At 35.4% G+C, this 23,320-nt stretch overlaps 1 protein-coding gene across 2 annotated transcripts in view; it reads left to right on the top strand.

The window, feature by feature from the left end:
• The window catches only part of DPP10 (dipeptidyl peptidase like 10), a 687,795-nt gene that overhangs the window by 583,756 nt on the left and 80,719 nt on the right, over positions 1-23,320 (top strand). For both annotated transcript variants that reach the window (XM_007964753.3, XM_007964755.3), the window contains exons 9-11: positions 4,184-4,338; positions 10,866-10,963; positions 17,940-18,063. In XM_007964753.3, the coding sequence (XP_007962944.3) occupies positions 4,184-4,338; positions 10,866-10,963; positions 17,940-18,063 (377 nt within the window). The remainder of the gene's footprint in view (positions 1-4,183; positions 4,339-10,865; positions 10,964-17,939; positions 18,064-23,320) is intronic.

The following is a 23,320-nucleotide window of genomic DNA, read 5'->3' as shown; positions in this document are numbered from 1 at the left end:
TCTGTTGCTCAAGTGGAGTGCGGTGGCACCATCTCAGCTCACTGCAACCTCCAGCTCTCAGGTTCAAGGGATTCTCCTGCCTCAGCCTCCTGAGTAACTGGGATTACAGGCACCCACCATGCCTGGGTAATTTTTGTGTGTTTTTTTTTAATTTTATTTTTTAGTAGAGATGCAGTTTCATTATGTTGGCCAGGCTGGTCTCAAACTCCTGACTTCAGGTGATCCACCCACCTTGGCCTCCCAAAGTGCTGTGATTATAGGCATGAGCCACTGCACCTGGCCCCATCCTTTTGTTAATTATGTTGTTACAATTTTGGTTTTCCATCAACCAATACTATTGGGCAAAAATGTGTCTGTGACTCTCCTGAGTTCCAAATGTATTTCTCTTTGCCCTCGTTTGCATAGCAAACGTATTTTTATTTCTGGCAGCTGAGGTCCATCATCAGACCCAGCTTAGTAACTGTGTTTTGTCTTTTTTTGCGGAGGAGGGGGTTGCATAACGAGCCCACAATGATGGGGAGAAAATTTCAGTTTCCATTTCAGAGGAACAGAATTATGACTATATTCCTGGTGGATACCTTCTTCCTTTAGGCGATGGACTTCTAAATTCACCAACTTCAATATTATGAGAATGAGAAGCAAATTGTGTTCTGTGGGTTACTGGTGTGGTAATAAAAGATAACACTACTACTTCTACCCCTTAGTGCCTAGATCTGTACTTCATGGCTATACAGGTGGGACACACTGCGTGTTAAAGGATGACATCCTGGCTTCAAGGTTTTTGCTAACCAAATAGTGCCGAAACTGAGGTAGAGCGGACTATTTTACTCCTCTATCAACCCAGGTACATATAGCTAGTGGGGAACATGATGAAATTAGTAAATACCACCACTGAGCCCATGGTGCTTTTTTGCCACAAAATATTTCCTTTTTGAGTTAATGTAATGTAGATTATTATGGTAACAGATAAATGTTTCTGTAAAGAGTAGTGCTGAACAGATCCGTTGGCAGCAAAAGCAAATCCACACCCAGAATATATGTGTATCTCTGTGATGACAAAATGCTATACTGTCTTGATGGAAAGGTTTTCGTATAACTCATGTGCCTTCCTCATTACATTATGTCAAAAAAAGAAATATTTTGTGGCAGAAAATTCACGTGCCATCAGCTCTTCCCCTGAGAAGTGATACTATGTCAGAGTCTCAGTGATGGCCACTACCATTGGCAGGTAATAGTGGGAGCCGGAGGCTGACGGACATGTACTTGGCAGTCATCTTCTCCTGAATTTTTCCCCTTTGTAGTAAGTCGATTCACTTGTTTTTCCTAAACCTCCTTGTCACTAGTTTTCTAATTTTACTTTTTGCCACATCCCTGATGGGGTGGACCCTTATTAGTTATTGTGCCTGAGTCAGGACGTTTCCATGCCTGAAACTAAGTCTCCTTCCACGAAAAGTGGACAACTAAGTATTCCCTTCAAAATCTTACCAACTGGGAAGATTTCTGTTTATTATTGTCTTTCAGTGCCACTCCTGAGTCAGATTCTAATACAGAGCCTACCCAATTCCAGCTTGTTGTTGTACATCATGCAGACCTGCCATAAACCAGGACTGCGTTTATTTCTCCCTTGCCAACTCGTGTTAGAAAACATGCCTTGTGGCACAGATGTGAGATGAGAAGAGGGGATGAAGCAGAGAACACAATGCAATGGGCAGTCACATTTGTTTTCTGGCTCAATTTCACTGTTATTTTTTTAGTGGAATGGTGTGTGTGTGTTCTAGTCTATGGTCAGTGGATCAGATAACATTTCATGATGGGCAGTTTTGGTTGCATACTCAGTTGGTATCCTATGGTGAGGCTAAATGTTTCTACTGGAGCCCTGGAAAGAGCTGCTCTTGAAATAGGTCATATTTTTCAATACAAGCGACAATGGTCTTTTTCAAATCTTGTAGTACCTGTCCTATGATTGTCATATGGAGCGTCCCAGAGGCTCCACAAAGCATCTCTATTTGCCATGGGCACTGACATTGCCATCGGATCTGCTGGAGTCACAAAGTTCTGGACATAGAGAAGGTTGCAACATGGCGTAGATCAGTTGCAGGGCCCCCTGGTACACGGATTCTACTCAGAACGAGCAGCTTTACAGCTTGTCTGGGATACAGAACAGAGAGCATAAGTCAATGCAGCTTATGTTGTTTTCAAAGTCCAAAGAATTCAATTCCTGTTTACTTTTGCATAAGTACAATCAACAATTTTTCTCTCACTTTAGAAGAGATATCCCAGTGTATCCCAAACTACCAGATTTCTAGAAACATCCCCAGTGTTGCACACTTTTACATTTTAAATAAATTTGTCTCCCATTCTCTACCTCTATGCAGAGGAGGTCTTGTTCCCTAGGATAGAGGTTGCCTCTGTCAGCAAGATTTGTCAGAATTTTGATGTTCAGTGTCTTCAGCCATAAAATTAACCACATACAGCAGCACTCAACCATAATGTGTTATTTATAAGATTGTCCCAGAAATCATAACTATACTGTATACTTTTGTCCAAACATTCTTATCCTGTGTGTTGGCGTCCCAATCCATCTTTATGAATATCTTTGGCTTACCTTAAAAGAACAAATGGAGTTGAGCCTCTCATATGTATTGCAGCCCTGCAACCGTTCCTATGTTATCTTGGACTGTAGCCATAGTTTTCCTGCAACGACAGAAGAGACGGACTCTTCCAAAGATACCATCATGACCTTTTGTTCTGCATGGGCATTCCTAATTTCACAATCATGGTTTCAAGTTCTCTTTTTTCCTGTGTACTATCTCTGGGGTGTCAGAAGAACCATGGGAACTTATTTCCTAATCTTTACAATCACCATTGTTGTAGCAAGTAAGTGCTAGAACACTTACTTGCTATAACTAGAGATGCTGTGTGAAGCCTTTGCCACTCTCCATATGACAATCACAGGACAGGCATTACAAGATTTGAAAAAAGACCATTGTCACTTGTATTGAAAAACATTATCTATTTCAACAAGCACTTGTTCTCCCAATGCCATTTCCCTCTACCTGTATTTTATTCCGTGTCACCACCACTGATGATTGATTACTCACAATTCCATCTCTTGCTATGGATTGTCTATGCTCCAATTCCCACCTGAGAAAGTGATAAATTCCATTTATACATATAGATGGAGAGATGACAAACGTAGTCTCAAAATCTAATTTTGAGGGTCTCTTCTGAGTCTGCTGCTGGTATTAACTTCTGTATCTGTCAGAGTCCCAAGTGTTGGCACATTCAACAAGATACTTTAAAGATAATTTATTTACAAAGCGAACATTTTATTATCTTTTTATTTACAAGGAGAGCATTTGCTAAGGTTAAGGGGTAGGAAAACCACAAAGGAAAGTGATGTAAACTAAGCTAGTAGCAGCCAAATTGTTACCACTCCTATGACCATGAAGATAAGCCATTACCAGCCACAGAAGGAGAAATTTGTGTAGACGTGACTGCAGTGACACAAGTGGTGACATCATTTAAAGTTCACAGCCAGCCTGAGGTAACATTGCAGGATAGAGCCAAGAGAATAAATAACCTGACTTTACTCTCCTCTTTCTAATCTCCTGCTAAAGGGAAGCCAGAGGACATGGGGGCCCTTTTGATGTCGTTCATATAGGTTAGCTCTCTGGACCAGAAAGTGGGAATCAAAAAATTGGATAGTGGATCTTGAATTAAATGAAAGATACCTAGTATACTTCTTATTCCGTTTTCCTAGAGCTTAAAATAGTTTGATCCATCTAGTGGGCCCTCAATTTGGTTGATGATGATAGAATGCAAATATGATTGCATGCAAATATGAATGATTCATGACATGGATATGGTTTTAGGCCACATCTCACTCTTCAATCACTATTCTCATTCTGATTACTGCAGTAGTGCTTTCATCTGTTCTGTCTACATTACTGAAAATCCATGAAATCCTGACTTCGTTGCTTAATTGTTTCCTTCCTCTACAGCTGCTATTCCTGGAATTAAAAGGGTCACTCAGAATTGGAGAATTCTCAGAGAAATTAATAAAATTCAATACATAGTCTAGAAAATGTAGGTGTATAATGGAGATTTCAAGGACAGATGTTTGTGGGTCACTGAGCCCACATCTCTACAGTTGGTCTCAAATAACACTCATTTATTCTAGAGGAACTCCTGCATTCTCACATCGCCCACTGGTGGTCACCAGATGGAGAAAGACTTGCCTTCCTGATGATAAATGACTCCTTGGTACCCACCATGGTTATCCCTCGGTTTACTGGAGCATTGTATCCCAAAGGAAAGCAGTATCCGTATCCTAAGGTAAGTAACGTGAAAGTGCTATTTTGTTCCTTCTCTCTCTGCACTAGTGACTTGACAGATGGTTCTTGAACAAGTTGTCTTTGGAGGAAAACAGAAGTTTTCCATACTTGTCAGACTCATCACTTTCGAGCTCCCAGTAGTTGATACACAGTGAAAGAGGTAGAGATGATTTGAAAGTGTGTGGACTTTCACTTTTGCTGCATTTCTTTCCTGTTGATGCTTACTTTTATTTGTTCATACCTTGCAGTTGAAAGTGGGGAGAAAAGTGATTGGGGGTGTACTGATGCCAGGGCAATGTTTTCTCCAAGGCGTACCCCATAATAGTTGTTACAAGGGAGAGGAAAGTGTCATGGTCAAATACATTGGAATATCTTTAAAAAAAAATCTAGCCTCTTTCAGATGATTTCTTAGAGCACTTAATGTACTATATGTTAATGTATATTATAAATCTTCTATAAAAAATAGACTACACATAAAGAATCTCCAGTATGAAATAGATTAAGCATAAAGAATCTCAATAAAGAAAAGACCAAGCATGAAAAATCACCCATAAAGAATAGACTAAGCATAAAGCATTTATTAGTATTAGTATTAATATCAGCATTACCTTGGCAAAGCATACTCTAGAACACACTATATAAAATGCTGGTTGGAGTCATAACCCTGAGTAGATAAGATAGATAGAATTTTTTATCAGATGAAGCAAATATGGCAATATGTTCCAGACAACGAAAGTATTTTCCAGTGTTGGGCAAGGCCTCTAAAAGAGGGTTGTAAAAACATCTGGATTGTACTGTTTTTTCCTCTGTATGCCATCTTTAATTACTTGAGATCTCTTTTAAACCTATATTTTTCCAAATGTTTATATAACGAAGAAGAAAGCTCATGAGGAAGGCTCCCAATACATTAATTGTGTAAAGATGTCTTACAGGAAACTTGTAAAATTTCACTTCTCGTTTTAGCTCCTAGTTAAGAGAGGATGTTGATCTCATTTAGAAGTCATTTTTACACCATTCCTTTAGTGAGTTGTACTTTGTTTTTTCAAGGACAATAGGTTTTCTACCTTTTAATTCATACACTACATTAGTTGGACAAACTACAGGGCAGACTCCCATCACCCTCATTACTCTAGCCCTGTCAGGGTGGGGGTGAGGTAATTCACACTTTCCTTCTGTTTGCACCATCCACCACATTCATTTTATCCAAGGGCAAAAAAAGGAGGCTTGAATATGGAGGATCAGAAATAAGATGAGCATTTTCCTCAGTGAGATTTTACTGCCATTCTTTCTCATCCATCTGCCTTCCACAGGTTGTAGTATTAAATGCAAGATTATGAAGAATACGAATCCATGATTTTAAAATGTTATTTTTAGGGTCTTCTCTGGACAGAGATTTAAAGGCAGATATAGTCAGTGCTTTTTAGGATAACATAACGATTTAACTTCACAAAAAAATAATACTCGCTAAGAGATTTTTATTATACTCAAAGAAAAGAACTTCTGCTTTCTCCAGTTATTGATTTAGCTTTTTTTTTTTTTTTTTTTTTTGGCATGACAGTTTGGGCCTATATAGCATACCAGCACTATTTTTTTCCCCCAGAGAAAACCTGAAAAGTTGCCCCAAATGTATTAATTCTCACATTGTTTAATTTATGATAATAAATGTTCACCTGGCAATTTAAATGTGAAATGGTGAACCAGTGACATACTGTGAAACACACATTCAACTGTTCAGTGCACGGCACAAAGGAATAAAATAATATCCAGCTCCTCAGTGCACTGCACAAAAGGAACACAGTCACATCTGACTGCTCGATGCACTGCACAAAGAAAATTCAGGCAGTTCTGTGGAAGGGACAACTGTTTGTAACTGATTTCCCAAAAGAAATGGGATTTTTTTTTATTATTATTATTCACATAGAAAAAACATATGCATTAGCTGTATGCTCAAATTGCCTTCTTAGTTCTAAACTCATGGTGCTTGAACTTGACCATACCTAGGCCTCATAATTTTGACTAGATTGAGAGAAACACATGAACCAATGGAAGCATTTGAGGAAGTTAAATTATGTCAGCAATAATTCAGAAGATACTGGATATGAACCTAGATACTTTATTATTTGATAATTTCTTCTAATAAGTTAATATTGGTTAATAGTAAAGATAGGCATAACATGATAATGTTTGTTTATTAATTGTAGAAATCACATGCGCTAGTGATAAACTTTATGTTTTCAGAGAGACTTTCCACTTGTTTGTTTTTTTCTCATTTGGTCTTTATCACAATTGTCTCTATTTCACAAATGAGCAAATAGATTCTAAAAGGCTTAGTGCTTTTATACAAGTCACAGTTGTTTAAGAACAAAGAAAAAACTCAAATCTATTGATTTCATCCCTCTCTATAAAACTACCACAGGTCAACAATTTGTATTTCGAAAAACACAGCTGGAATCCAAGCATCTCCTTGTCAAGTTAACACATATATATGGAGCTCTATTTGCTCCATTTACTCCTAATGACTTAGCTACATATGGGTGCCATTCTTGGCTCCACACCTGTCATTTTATATATATGCAAATAATATATATAACTACCTATGATGACTACCATTAATATTTATTAGAAATAAGAAAGCATTTCTAGTTCTCAGGTGATTTTTAGTAGGAAGACCTGCTCACCTACCCAGGTACTTAAGACAATAGGACTCTAAGAAAATAATCTGTTTTGGTTCTTGTTCTTAAAACAAATTTTAGTATCATTTTGGGTATGTTACTTCAATTTTCAGAATTTTTATTATCTACTCTGGTTTCAAAAATTTTGTGTTAGTTTTTGCTGTAACAAATGTATTGTTTCAATTCACTCTGATGCAATAAAAACTTTCCAAAAATACTACTTTGAAAATTGAAACAACACAGAGTTTATACTAAATTATGCTTTAAATTAAACTAGATTGAAATGAGTATAGCAAATACTTAATGTGGTCAGATTTACTAATGAAACACAGTAAACACATATATTAGTATTTTACTTAATTCGGCATCATTCAGAACTCATAAAATACCCTATCATTAGCAATTCAGCACAAAAGAGATGCACGGTTCTATCCCAGTAACCTCAGGTTAATCTTTTTAATTAAAACATTATCTTGTTTAATGACAATTTAGTTGCCAGTAAAATAAGGTTAATCGTTATTGAGGCTTGTGTTTCAGAATAACAGAGGAAAGAAATTTGTGGATTTGCAGTCTTCATGGCAAATGTAACTGTAAAAAGCAAATAGATGAAAACCCTCTAATCTGCAAACTCTTGAAATGATTCAAATATTAAAATGTACAAATGAACTTGTGATGTGTGCTTCATTTCAAAACTCCATGGAAAGATACAAATCTGAGATTATAGAATGCTGGACTCTTGAATTTTGGAGGCAGCCTAACGCTTAGTTGAGATGTTCACATTTTGTCTGAAAACTGGCCACATGTGTGCACAACTTCTACTTTGCGATAAGCTTTATAGTGCTGCTGACATAAAGAAAACTGCCTTAAAGATGATAACTGATACGTCTTTAACAAAGTGCGCCATAAAACTGCATCATTGGTAAGAATTCACAGAAAGATCTAATTTAATTTAATTTCCCATTTGCTTTAATCAGTGTATCGAATGATAAAAAATAGAAGCACAGCTTTTCACTAACTAGAAGATTTAGTGTCTTAACAATAATTATCATTTTAATTCAGTACCATATCCTATTTTAGGCACTTTATATAAATCTTTTTATTAGTCTATAAGATATTCTTATCGACAGACAGGAAAGCTTCAACTCAAAGTTTCTGATTTGTGACATATTCTCAAAGAACAGTTTGTCTCACTTGGGACAAAATGAGACAAATAAAATGGTACTTGAGAATCTTTAGCATGTGCTCATACCCGTGCCAACTAAATCAAAGGGTCAACACTTGGACTCAGGTTTCACTGACTTACATATTAAGCTAAGCCCATTCTCAAAATGGGGTCCTTGCACCAGCATCATAGGGTATCAGCTTCATGCTGGAGGTGGACTGGCTTCAGCAATCAGTATCTTAACAAGCCCCTCAGGACCTCTGAATGATTGTGACGCTGGCTAACTTTTGACCACCACAGAGCTGTTACATAGATAGATAAATAGATAAGGATACAGATAAAGATAAGTATTTTATTAAAATTTGCACACTGATTATCTGGCAATTTTGTTAAAACAAATTTATAGGCCCACACTGAGAGATTCTAATTCCATGTCTGAATATAGGTTTCAGGTGGGGTCCCTGAATGCATTGCTAAGCTTCCAGGAGATACGGATGGATGCTACAGTCCAAGAACAACACTTTGAATGGCACTGCTATACTGTGTCAGGCTCTAAAGTGTAACATACCTGATCCAGCTAGATAAATGGCAGGCTAAAAATTAAATAGATAAGGCCATTATTTTCAGGGAGAAACATGACAACTAATTTAAAACAAGAATGATGTGAAAGGGAGCTCCTAAGAGTCACGGAAGGCTAAACTGCCCAAAAAAATGTGTCCAGGCACTGTCGGGCTTGGGAACAATGAAAAGATTTGCAAATTCTGATACCAGAGCCTTTGATGGGTGGCAGGCTCATAGCTTATCTTCCAGGAAGCCCTTTACTCTATGAACCAGTTTCATAATCTCTCTTAATAGTTACCGCATTCCCGTAGTGGAACCCTTTCCTGACTTCCTTCTTTGGCTCAAAACTTCTGACCTGTGAATGATGCACTTCCACAGATGTGCTAGTCTCTTTTGATATCCTAATAAAACAACAGTTATTGAGGAACTCTTGCTGGCTATTGTTGGAATGTATTACGTTGATTCTGGTCCTGATTTAACTATGGGTTTTGTCAATGCCAATTCCTTAAACATGGATCTTCGACATGTTTAAATCTGTTTTATCATTCCCTTTAAGTTTTTAGCAGATTTTTAAATTAAACTCACATTTAATTTCCTTTTTCTTCTCTATATATTTCTTTTTTTTTTTTTTTTTTTTTTTTTTTTTTTTGAGATGGAGTCTCGCTCAGTCTCCCAGGCTGGAGTGCAGTGGCCGGATCTCAGCTCACTGCAAGCTCCGCCTCCCGGGTTCACGCCATTCTCCTGCCTCAGCCTCCCGAGTAGCTGGGACTACAGGCGCCCACCACCTCGCCCGGCTAGTTTTTTGTATTTTTAAAGTAGAGACGGGGTTTCTCCGTGTTAGCCAGGATGGTCTCGATCTCCCGACCTCGTGATCCACCCGTCTCGGCCTCCCAAAGTGCTGGGATTACAGGCTTGAGCCACCGCGCCCGGCTCTTTTCTATATATTTCATGTAGACTTCTTTAAGCATCAGCCACATCATAAAGATAATGGCATATTGTTTAGAAACATATTGAGCCACAAGTAATCAAGCAAGTTGGTACATCATTGATGTGATTATTCATTCATTCATTCAAACTGCTTGAGATCTGTCGATGAAAGTTCTCATTCCTGCCCCTGACGCACAGTGTATTTGGCAAAACTTTGAAGGCCATTGTGTTGGAATGAACAGAAAGCACAATGTTTGCATTGTAGTTAAGAACATCCTGGGTTTAAATACTAACTTTCTTAGTTTTAGGTATTTGACCTTGCACAGTTTGCTTAGATTCTCCATTGTGACCAAGAAAATGTTTATAGCTTATGACTGTAGTAGGGACATTTAATTTAATAATTTGTGCAATGCCTTTAGTGTCTACTATGTGGCAGAAACATACCAACTACTATGCCTGCTAGTTATTATTTATTTAATAAAGTGTTGATTCACTAAACTCAAATTACGTTATCCTTGCTATCCTTGCCTTTCTGCCCCTCATGCCAGGTACTCAGTGAGGGCAGTCTGCCCATGGCCCACCTTCCAAGGGTCGTCAATTATGCAAATGAGTCACCCCTTGTAGTAGTTAGTAATGTTTAAAAGAAAAGCCCAGGAGATTAATGTGATAACCTACATTAGGCTTTTGGAATTTTAAGCATGGGGCACCTGGTTTGATAGGCTTCCTTCTTTCTTTCCTTTCTTTTTGTCTTCATTTCTCCTTTTTTTTTTTTTTTTTTTTTTTTTGTTTTTGATTAGTCAAAGCTTCTTCCCATCGCAGTGCATATCTTCTAATGTGAGTAGCTATTTGATCTACTAGGTTTTTTTTTGTTGTTGCTGTTGTGTTTTTTTTTTTGTTTGTTTTTGTACAGCCAGCCCTTCTGGTGCCATTTTAGGGAAAGAACACAGTAGCACTGCCTAATGAGTGAAGTCATCACAATTTCCTATCACCTTTAATTGTCTGACAAAAATGCTTGAGAAGCAGCAATCTTCAAAAACAATTCAAAGCAATCGTGTTGTCGAATTTAAAATCATTTCTACTTCAGAGAAATTAAACTTTTTTTCTCTTCTAACACAAAACAGTAAATGAATCAAGAATCCTCTTCTTTTTTGCTCAATATATTCTAATGCTTAATATACTTGCAATACAACTTTCATTTTCTCAAAGGCAGGTCAAGTGAACCCAACAATAAAATTATATGTTGTAAACCTGTATGGACCAACTCACACTTTGGAACTCATGCCACCTGACAGCTTTAAATCAAGGTATGCAATTTCAATTTCACTTTTATGGGGAAATAGATATTTTCACTCCAATTATCATTTTGCTGCAATTTAGAGAGAGATGTGATCAGCTCAACAAATCCACTTGAAAATAGAGCTGAAGTTGCCTACATTAGTGAGGAATAAAGTCATTCTCGGTGTGCGGCTGTTCCCAAGAAGCATTTAGCTCCAAGGTGATTATCAGCACCACACAATGACTGAAGAGCCTGATACTGAGAATTAGGCCTTTTGCTGGAGATGTGACAGAGATGGGAAGAAAGGATCATTTTCCACTGTATTTTCTTCAAGAACATAGTTGCTCCACATGCTTTTTTGAAGGTGTTCATTAAAAGTGTATAATCCCTCTGGAATTTGTGAGTTTTTCCAACTTTCTCCCCAGAGTTTTCCAAAGATTTTCAAGCTTTCTTCTCCAGACAGAGATATGTAATAAATTTTTTTCAAAATATCCTATGTATGAAGTATTTATATTTAAGAAACTTGATCAGGGAGAGAATAAACACATTTTATTGGGTCAGAGGCGTAATTTTAATATTAGCAAAATGTTCAGTAGTGAACAACTAATTAAATAATCATGTGTATTTTGAAATCCAGCATGGTTTCAGACCTCAAAAGTGATTCTTTCAAATACTAGAGTCCTTTGGAAATTTTTACAACCCTAGAGATGGGATAGGCAGCTGATTTAGAAAAATGTTTTCACATTATATTGAATGATGTAGGGCTAAGTTCAAAGTTTATTTGATGATATCGATAATCAGTTAGGGTGACTGGTTCCAACAGAAATTTCATTCAATTGTTGTTTCATTGACATTATTTAGAAAAAATTTCATCCCAGTTGGTCATTTTCACAGAGAGTGCAGCCTGATGTGTGTGGAAATTTTACCTACTTGAAAAGGTAATAAAGGTTTATGGAATGCTTACTCTGGAAGACCTTCATTAACTACCTAATACGAATGTCTCCTTCTACTGATGGAAAAGATAAATCCCAGTGAGAGTAAATGATTGAGATAGAGGCTCAGGGCCGATTGATAAGAAAAGTAGAAAATGAAGTAAGGCCTCTTTCATCAAGTTGCAGAGCATTTCATCCACATTGGATGGAAGACCTTAAAGATAGGCCTGAATTGACATATAATGTAATAAACCTGACCAAATCAAATAGTAACATTTATTTCTGAGCTTGATCTAGTAGCCTTGAATGGTTACCTTACAAATGAAGCAATGATGGATACTATTGACATTTTATCTGGTCCTTAACTCTTATCTTTTTCTCTGGTTTGTTTAATGCTACGGAATAACAAGAAAGGGAAATAGACTAGGAGTGTTTGAGTCACCATTTCATTTATCTCATTGGATAAATCACTATACTTCTCTCAGGGCTGAATCCTCTTGTCTTTTTTTTTTTTTTGGGAGATGGAGTCTCGCTCTGTCACCCAGGCTGAAGTGCAGTGGCACAATTCAGCGCACTGCAATCTCTGCCTCCCAGGTTCAAGCTATTTTACTGCCTCAGCTTCCCAAGTAGCTGAGACTACAGGTGTGTGCCAACACTCCTGGCTAATGTTTTGAATTTTTAGTAGAGATCGGGTTTCTACGTGTTAGCCAGGATGGTCTCGATCTCTTGAACTCGTGATGCGCCCGCCTCGGCCTCCCAAAATGCTGGGATTACAGGCGTGAGCCACCGTGACTGGCCCCACTTGTCTTGAAATAATAATTTCTAATTTTTTTCTTTTCAAAAAAATTTTTGCAATGGGAATCCATTTTACAATATCCATGTTTCTTGAAAGGAGCTCTTGATTCCTGACCTTTTTTTTTTTTAACCTATTTGTATAAATATAAATATATATAAATTAAATTATTAATAACATACTTTCTTTATATCCTATTAAGTTCATCAAATGTCCTCTCTTCTTTTTGATGTTTGTGTTGTGTTCATAGCATAGCTACCTGTATAATTTGAAATATTGCCTAAACTCTCAATAGCAGAATATTTAAATAATTAATTATTTTTATAATAATTTGCATGTTTATGGGTTTTTTGTATGTTACTTAAGCATCTGGTATATTTTTATAATCTTTAGGTTATCCATAAGTTAGTTGGCAGTCAATAAGTGAATCATATTCCGTTTCTCAGTACAGTTACAAACTATCATTTTTTCCTTTTCAGTTTCCTTTTCGGTACTTTTTTTCCCACCACCTAAACCGCAAATACAATCATCTCTTAGCTTTCATCTCTTAATAAAATCACCACAATGACTACAATAATAATATAAGGAGGAATAATAGTAAGATCAATACAGAAAGTTTTTTTCATGATTTGCACTACCTTGTAAACTGGATTCTCTGACCGCCACACTGGAGAACAACATTTTTTGTTGTTTGAATTGAAGATCTTAGGTTCTTTTTTTGGTCTGTTTGATTGTTTATTTGGATGATTGGTTTACTTATTTATAATAACTAGTGTTTATCCCTATAATAGAAAAAGTTCCCCAAGCTAGTATCATTATCATTGTCCCTTCAACCCAATACTTATACTCATCAAAGACTGTAAAATACATTTTAATTAATTTATATGATTTAAAAAGAAATTAAAAGGGTAAGGTAATCTATAGTAATGCATAATTTCTTCCCCTAATTATTTTCCTCATATTCTCTTCAATTGTTTTATTTATTTGTTTATTTATATCTGATTCAGCTGAAGTCATTTCACCAGTGTAGACAATGAGTGCAATTTTTCTTCAATAGTAATTCAGTTCAGACTCATCTCATCACCATTCAGTTTATCTTTATCTGAATCACAGTCTGTATTGATTCTGAAAAGAATGTAACATGGTAGAAACTAAGATAATGCCCCTTCTTGAATATCCCCAGAACCAGTGGGAGTTAGATGGGTTATCTGATCTTGGAAGGAAGAAACATTTTGCCAAATTGTTGTACTGTTCACTTAGGTATTGCAATCACTCAGTACCTTTATTAGAAAATTTAAGTGTGAATTTTAAAATATATATTTACTTTCCAGGGAAATTTTATCTTATGATAATGAATCATGAAAATTTTCCACAGATTGGATAAGTCACATTAATTTGGAGAAGTGATACATGGTCATTTGTGTAGACCTCTCTAGTCTGAAAAGTAAAAGTAATGATTCGTCTTTGGTTTCTTCTTACTCTATGTCTTTAGCGTTATTTTACTTCTTAGAAACCTTTCTGTAGTCACCTATCTTTTGTGACCCATTGTTCTCAACCTGCATCACTGATTTAATATGGTCATTCTGCCCCTGTCACTCTGGGCTTGACACTGTCATGCTTTCTCTCCCTATTTCTTTAAGTATATCTAGCCTACATCTCTCAGTCTTCCAAGGAATATCTGTGCCTTCCAAGAAAATCTAATTAATAAATTAACCCATGTTCATGGAAGTGTCCTGAATAACCCTTCTTACAAGTAATGCATAGTTATTAACAGAGGTCTTTGGAGAACACTAGCTATAATTTGGTCACAAATACCATCACAATATACTTATGGGAAGACATCACTGATTATCGAGAAGAGAATGAGCTCAAAGTAACTACATTGCACTAATATTTTGGTGTAAACACAGAGCAATGATTGGACAGGAAGGCCGTGAAAACACGGAGTAACTGCTAACATACCTGTCTGCAGGTGATGCTGGGGCCTCCATTCCACATAACCTTGTGGACAATTAGATCTTCTGTGCCAGACCACCCAGCTGATAGAAAGTCTCCGTTGACTTGAGTGCAATCCCTCTAACTAGCTTGTCTCTGTCTCTGTGGCTCAAGAGGACCAGATCCTCGAGGACTTCCTGGGTAATCCAGAGCCATGGAGACTAGGAACAAGCAGGAAACCCAGTTATAAGAAAGGGACACTTCTGCTGGCCACTGGTCGTGGAACACCAGATCTAATGTGTTCATGAGATGGAGTTCCAGGAGGACAGCTACATCTGCAGCAGGCAGGCCAAGGAGTGTGGCATTTCCAGGTAAGGGTGCTTCCCTACTCCCTCATTCAGACACAGCCTGAATACTTATGAGTAAGCATGATCAGTCAATATGAATCACAGGGTGATGTACACCTAGGCTCCTGGGGCAAGGAAAGAAAGGATTTAGGAAGTGATTTAGTGAATAGATACATCTTTCCTCCCTGCCTATGTGTCAAGCTCTACTTGAGCTTCCATTTTGGCTATCTCCAACACCTTAACATAGAAATATCAGTGGTTTGAAATGGCCGTTTGTTTGACTTTACAAATTAAAATTTGTGGAAAGCCTTCATTCTTCAGATTGTGTTTACCATGTGCAAGGTCATTCTTGGGTATAAGCAAGGTTTATAATGAGGTATCTCACATCAGATTATGCTTTGCTTATGACCATAAGGCACATTATGTAAAAACAAACACAATAATCACAATATTTAATCAAAAAGAAATATAAGTGTATTGCTGTAAATTAATGATTTTCAAATTAACAATTTACAACTAAGTTAGTGTTCCCTTAAAAATCAGTTATTCTCCACATTTGTACTGGTTGACTTTTTCATTCTTTTCCAAAGATTAAGTTTTGTTTTTTTAAGTCAAAATTTGGCATCTTAGTTAATCAATATATTCTGTCATGCCTGTGAGGTGTTGCAAAGATGTTCTTGTAACATTTCATTTGAGGCCAACTTTGAAAAGGAAAGCTCTCAAGATGAATAAATTGTTTTGTTGTTGTTGGTATTTATTTTTAAAATTATTCCTGTTTGTTACCTCACGTTGCACAAAATATAATATTATGGCAGGTAATTGAGACAAATTTCTGATTAGATTAGAAAATCAACTGTATATCAGTTCAATCTAAATTTTTACCAGAAAATATGACCTTCTTGATTTTGCAGTCTTTGGTTAGTTATTTACAATATTCAAATTAATTTTTTACTTCAAATTTCTACAACATGTATATCAATTATTGAGCATTTCAGCACTTATTTTCTGATTATTTATAGTACTTACTATCATTTTTCTATAAGCTAAATTCTCTAGAAAAATCTATTAAAGGTTAATACTTCATTTTCTACTTTTTAATATTCACATTGCTAAATATAATGGTGTATGCAAAATAATCGGCTTAAAGGAAACACAGTGAAAGTGAACAGGACACTGTTCTTTGCAGGATCACAAGGCCTATTGATATGGACAAAGATTATACCTAAGCCAGCTGCATATTTGATTCAATGTTGCCTTATTAACTCTACTTAGGGCACTTCATGTTTTGATTGTACTGAGTTTAAAGGCAGTTTTCAAGCAGAGCTCAGCGAGTTGTGAAAGCTGCCAGATGTCTTGAAGAGATTGTTGAAAAAAATACGGCAGCCTTCCCTGTATGTCAAGTTATGCTTGCCCTTCTACTGACATCTTCACTTTGATAGGCTAACAGGTTTTCTAGAGGAAGCAGTAGCTACTCAGTAATGTTAGATATGTAGCATTCATGTAGTTGGATGTCTGTCTCAGATACCTCTAAAGACAGGCGATTTGTATCAAGAGGTTATTTTTCTGTAGTTGATATTTTTTTAAGTCATATAAAACTAGGCTAATTAACTGTGGGCGGTTTTTTCTTTTGTTTGTTTGTTTGTTTGTTTTTGAGACAGAGTCTTGTTCTGTTGCTCAGGCTGTAGGGCAGTGGCACGATCTCGGCTCACTGCAACCTCCGCCTCCCGGGTTCAAGTGATTCTCCTGCTTCAGCCTCCCGAGTAGCTGGGATTACAGGGGTGTGCCACAACACCTGGCTAATTTTTTGTATTTTTAATAGAGACGGGGTTTCACCATGTTAGTCAGCATGGTCTCGACCTGCTGACCTCATGATCCTCCCGCCTCAGCCTCCCAAAGTGCTGGGATTACAGGCATAAGCCACCGTGCCTAGCCAAGACTAGATTAATTAGTTTTAATACAGTGCATTGATGACACTTTCCGTGACACATGGATGACTATTTCTTCCGAGATCAGATGATATCGGGCATGTTCAGGGTGGTATGGCTGTAGACTGGATGGCTATTTCTAAAGCAACTGATCTGTTCTGAAACTGGGCAAGTTTTTAGAAAGGTTTTTTGTAATTTTTCTCATAAATGGATGAGTATTGATGATTGCATTTTGTTGAGTGTGAGTTGGAAGCTTTGTGACATATTATATACATGTCCAAATGTATGTGTTGCAAAGGAAATATAAACTGTTTCCAATTACCAATTACCATGAGGACATAATTGGCCCCATGAATTATATCCTTATTATACCAAGAATTTAATAGACTCTCATGTTCTTTAATTTGATTCATTCCTTGTTTAAAAATGTTTCAAAAAAATAAGATAATTAACAATATGGAAAAAATATTATGTATTAAAAATTGGGACTGGTCCTTGGTCTACAACTGGCAAAGACCAAAACAAACCATTAATACCTTAGTAGCCAAAGTCCCCATGTATACAGTGAAATAACACAGAGGTTATGCAAAAGATAATTATTAAGCCAGGAATAATCTTTGCCTTTTAATTGGAAAAGATTATTCTTGATGATTCACTGATTGTGATTTTAAAGAAAAAAATAACATAACTTTATAAATGTATACTTATTTTGCACGTAAAGGAGTACTAATCAATAGAAAATTTTCATAAATGTCTAGCATGTGATTATTTTGATTTTTCCAAGAAATACTTTTCTGGGAAATAATTCACTCTCAAATTTTTTCTCAAATTATCTGTATATTTGTATACATATGTATACGTCCATGTGAATACATACATACACATATATTTGTATATATGTAAATCTTGAAAAGAGTAGATTTCTATTTATCTATCTATACATAAATTAATATGAAGCAACATCCTTAGAGTAGTTCAGTTATTCTTATGTATAAAATGGCAAATGTATATTGTTGGTACTATATCAATACCCCGGCTCTAAACATATGTTTTAATTTTGTTTCCAAACTAGAGAATACTATATCACTATGGTTAAATGGGTAAGCAATACCAAGACTGTGGTAAGATGGTTAAACCGACCTCAGAATATCTCCATCCTCACAGTCTGTGAGACCACTACTGGTGCTTGTAGTAAAGTGAGTATAATTTACTTTTCTTTTATGCCTAAAATGAAGTAGCTTATGCAGCTTTACAAAGGGGAATCAGAAAATGCTTTGTACAAAAAATTCAGTGTTTAACTTTTAAAACTAGTAGGAAAAGAATTACTCTATTGAGAATATATACTTTAATTTATAAAGCTTCCAAACTTTGAAGTGAACAATATTGATGATAAGCAGAAGAGAACAAACTGAGCTTTTAAAAACCAAATTAATTTTTATACAGCATGAAGTATAATCCAAGCCACGTTAGCTTCTTTCTCAGATATGGAATTTTTCTCCATATTTTGTCTTTGATTATTTTGAGAATATAAGAAGTTACTTTCCTAGCTTCTTTAAACATATTCTTTTTAATTTTTTCTGCAGTTCGGATAGATCTGATAAAATAACAGTGTTTCTGTCCCAAAATTAAGTAAAACAAGTAAAGATATCGGTTCACGAACCACTCTGTTTTGAAATCATGTTACATTTCAATTCCTAATATCAGTTTTTATAAACTCTGTGGTAAATTCAGTGTGTCATTTTTAAGATTCCTGGTAGAGAAAATATTGCAATAAGTTTAAATGGTTATGTGTATGGTATTTGGGTAAAGGATTTTTAGATTAACAACTGAATTTTCAAACTTCTGTTCTGCAAAAGATGTAGTAAATGTTACGTGACTAGTTTTTCTGTTGTAAACAACTGTAAAATTGTACAAAATATGCAAAACAGCTGTTTTCAGATATGGGACATTAGGAGGATCATGACCATACATGCTGAAATCAAGTAAATGCTCAAAATCAACCTTGCTATGACTTTCTATTCACAACACTTTTGAGACCAAATGGCAAGGAGATGGAGCCCAAGCAGAGCAAAAAGATTTTTATGATCTAAGTAGACAGGGAGAATCAGAGTTTGAGGCTTTTTTGGTGACTAGCATTTATAGGACAGGGACCAGAGAAGTTGGAGCTATATAGAAAAGGACTCCAGCAATCTGTGAAGAGTACCCCTTAAGTATTAGGCTCAATGCTTAGCTGTGCATACATATATGCTTCCATGTTGTCTTAAAGAAAGCAACCACTAAAAATTTTTGAAGCAAATGAAGAATCTGCAAGTTGCAAAGTACTTAGGGACGTTAGAGTTCTGAACAACAATAGTGAAGAGATCTCCCTGAAAACCCTGGGTATTCAACTGAGAACCCAGAAAGAAAGAGCATTAGAAGTAGGGCTATTCTAGACACCTTCTAATCACCTTTCAATTATACTGTAAGGTATCAAGTTCATCTGTCTGTAAATTAACTGTCTACTAGGACAAAGTTTACATTTTTAAAGACAAAATTACAATTAATAAAGACTATCAACAATGTAGCATTTATAATGTCAATCATATGATCAATACTATATATGTAGAAAAGTGAAAAATATAACCTACTCCCCTTCCTCAAAAATATCCAGTAAAAGCTGACCTACAAAGGATAGTAATATTGGAATTAGCAGACACATAATGTTTTAAAAGTTATTAGAAATGATAAATGTTTGAAGTGATGGATATCTTAAATACACTGATTTGATTATTGCACCTTGTATACACGTATCAAAATATCACATGTACTCCAAAATATGTATGATTGTTATGTATTAATAAAAAATTAAAAATCAAGGTATAAGTAAAGTACTATGAAGAGAAGAAGTCTCACGTGTGCAGTTAAATGAGTTTTGGCAAATGGATATATCCCATAATTCACACCTCATCCTGATGTAAAACATCCCTATTATCCCAGAAAGCTTCTTTGTCTTCTTTTCCAATTAATATCAGTTCCCAGAGGCAACTAATATTCTTATGTCTATTATAAATTGGTTTTGCATGTTTTTAAATTTCATATAAATTCACTTATACACTAACAAAGTTATTAGAAATAAATCTAACAACTTACAAAAGAGAATAGCTCCAATAAATAAACAGATGAGAAATTTTAGTAGAGAAATACAAACTTTAAAATGAAAATAAAATTTCAGGAACTGAAAAATACGATATTTGAAATGAAAACATTGAATAGACAATTCAGAAATAAATACATGTGTTTATAGTGAACTGATTTCCAACAAATGCATCAGAACATGTATCAGGGAAAGGACAGCCTCTTTAGTAAATAATGCTGGGAAACTGGATGTCAATGTGCGGAAAAATGAAACTAGATTTGTATGTCTCACCATATACAAAATTCAACTAAAAATAAAAACTAAACCATAATTTCCAAAACTATAAAACTACGAGAAGAAAAAGAGAAAATGCTTATGGACATTGGTCTAGGCAAAGATTTTATGGCTAAGACTTCAAAAGCACAGATAACAAAAAGAAATGTATTTTGGTACAGCTCTTATGGAAAACAGTATGGAGGTTTCTCAAAAAACTAAAAATATAATTAACATACGTTAGTAGCAATTCTACTACTGGGCATTTATCCGAAACAAAGGAAATTAGTATATCAAATACATACCTGCATCTGATGTTTACTGCAGCTGTGCTCATAATAGGATGTAGAATCAACCTAAATGTTCATCAATGAATGAATATAGTTTTTAAAAAGTATATACGTATGCTTTTTTAAAAAGTGTGTGTGTGTATATATATATGTATATATACATAAAACATTCCATTGTACATATACAATGGATAAGTCTGGAGGACATTATGTTAACTGAGACAAGCGAGTCAACACAAACATAAATATTACATGTTCTTACGTCTATCTGGGAGCTAAAAGAAATTGAGCTTATAGAAGTAGAGGGTAGAATTGTGTTTATTAGAGTCTGAAAAGCTTGGGCAGAAAGGATAGAGAGTAGTTAGTTAACAGATACAACATTACAGTCATATAAGAGGATTAAGTTCTAGTGTTCTGAAGCACTGAAGGTTGAATGTGGTTAATAATGATTTAGTGTATATTTTCAAATAGCTAGAAAAGAGAACGTTGAATATTTAGAACACATAAAAAATGATAAATGTTTGAGGTAATGGATATGTTAGTTATCCTGACTTTGTCATTACACATATTTTACACATATCAGAATAGCACTCTGTATTTATAAACATATACAATAATTACATGTCAACTAAAAATAAAGGAAAATACATCACCAAAGTGAATGTATGAAAAGGAAGAATATTTGAATAATTTTACATCAATTAAGATAAAAAATAAAGAATGAATTAAAGATAAATTTATTTAGTAAATTAAATAAATTTAATTCATAATTAGAAACCTTGCCACAAAGAAAACTCTAAAAGCGGGTGGATTCACTGATGGATTCTATGAATTATTAAGGAATAAATCCTATAATTCCTTGTCTTCGTTTGTTTTGTGCTGCCATCACAACCTACCACAGGCTGGGTAGTTTATAATGAACAGAAATTTATTGACTTGCAGTTTTGGAGGCTGGGAAATTCAAGTTCGAGAGGTTGGCATCTGGTGAGGGACTTCTTGCTGCATCATCCCATGACAGAAGGGCAAAGAGAGGGTGAGAGAGAGAGAAACAAAAAGAGGCTGAACTTGTCCTTTTATAAGGAGCCCACTCCTGTGATAACAAACCTACTCCCATAATAAAGGCATTAATCCATTAATGATGGCAGAACCGTCATGGCCTAAATACCCCTTAAGATTCTACCTCTTAATACTGTTGCAATCACACATTCACAATTAAATTTTAACATGATTCGGAAGTGGCGAGCAAATAGTCAAACACTATAACATTCTTACTAAGGAGTATATGATAGCATCCCTATACTCCTTAGAAAGTGAAGAAGAAAGATAACATATCAACTAATATTATAAGAGTAGAATAATACTGATACCACAACTAGACAAGAAAAATACAAGAGATGACATTTTAGACTGATCTCTCTCATTAACACATGTAGTAGTCTGTTTTCATGCTGCTAATAAAGACATAGCCGAGACTGAGCAAGTTCAAAAAAAAATAAATAAATAATAAAGTTTATTGGACTTACAGTTCTGCATGTCTGGGGAGGCCTCACAGTCATGGCACAGAAGGCAAGGAGGAACAAGCCACATCTTACGTGGATGGCAGGAGGCAAAGACGGAGCTTGTACAGGGAAACTCTCACTGCAAAATCATCAGATCTCGTGAGACTCATTCGCTATCACGAGAACAGCAAAGGAAAGACTCGCCCCCATAATTCAATCACCTCCCGCCAGGTTTTTCCCACAACACATGGGAATTGTGAGAGTTACAATTCAAGATGTGATTTGGGTGGGACATGGTCAAATCATATCAACACAAATATGAGAAAATCCTTAAACATATCAATACTCAACTCCAGCAATATAAATAGAGGATAGTGCATTATGATCAAAGGAGGTTAATCCAGGAATTTAAGGTTGGTTTAGTATTGAAAACCAATCAAAATAATTATATTAAGAAAAAAAGAAGAATTACATATCTTGGTAGATGAAGAAAAAGCAACTGATAATATTCAAAACCAATTCATGATAAATTTAAACATAAATGAATAAGAAGAAACATCCCCAATCTGTTAAAAGATACTCATAAAGTACCCCCTTACTGAATATGCAAACACTAACCTTATTCATGTTAAAATTAGCAGTGAAGTAAGGGTATCCATTCTAAGTACTATGATGCAAACTTTACCAGAGGCCCCACTTAGCAAGCAATCAGGATAGTGTTAGGAAAGGAAGAAATAAATCTGTATTTATAGATAACAAAATTGTGAAAAGCCTACAAAAAACCCTAGAATACAAAATCACAATGTGTAAGGAAGCAAATGGGGTAAAATATAAACAAGTGGCAGGTAAGTCCGAAGGGTATTCAGATTTCTCAAACCAGTATTCTAACTTGTCTATAAGTTTGTACTTGTTTCAAAATAAAGAATGAAGAAACAACAAAACATAATTTCTATATGTTAGTGATATTAAGTAAAAAAATCAGTTAAAATACCATTAAAACCCTTAAAACTTTAAATACACAATTATAAACTTAACAAATATTGTGAAATACCCCAATACTGAATACTACAATGTTGCTAAAAGGCATTTGAAAGACCTAAATAAATGGAAGCTATTCCATGTTTTTAAATAGAAAAGATTAATATTATTAAGATATTAATTCTACCCGAATTTAACCATAATTTTAATATAAAACCAATTAAAGTCCCTTCTCATTTTTTTGTCAGAACAGACAAGCTGTTTTTAAAATTAGTATGGAAACAAAAAGTACCTGAAC

The sequence above is a fragment of the Chlorocebus sabaeus genome, chromosome 10 (genome assembly GCF_047675955.1).
Source record: "Chlorocebus sabaeus isolate Y175 chromosome 10, mChlSab1.0.hap1, whole genome shotgun sequence".
In the NCBI taxonomy this organism is placed as follows: Eukaryota; Metazoa; Chordata; class Mammalia; order Primates; family Cercopithecidae; genus Chlorocebus; species Chlorocebus sabaeus.
Note: the sequence above shows the minus strand (reverse complement) of the source record. Positions and strands in the feature narration are given on the sequence as shown.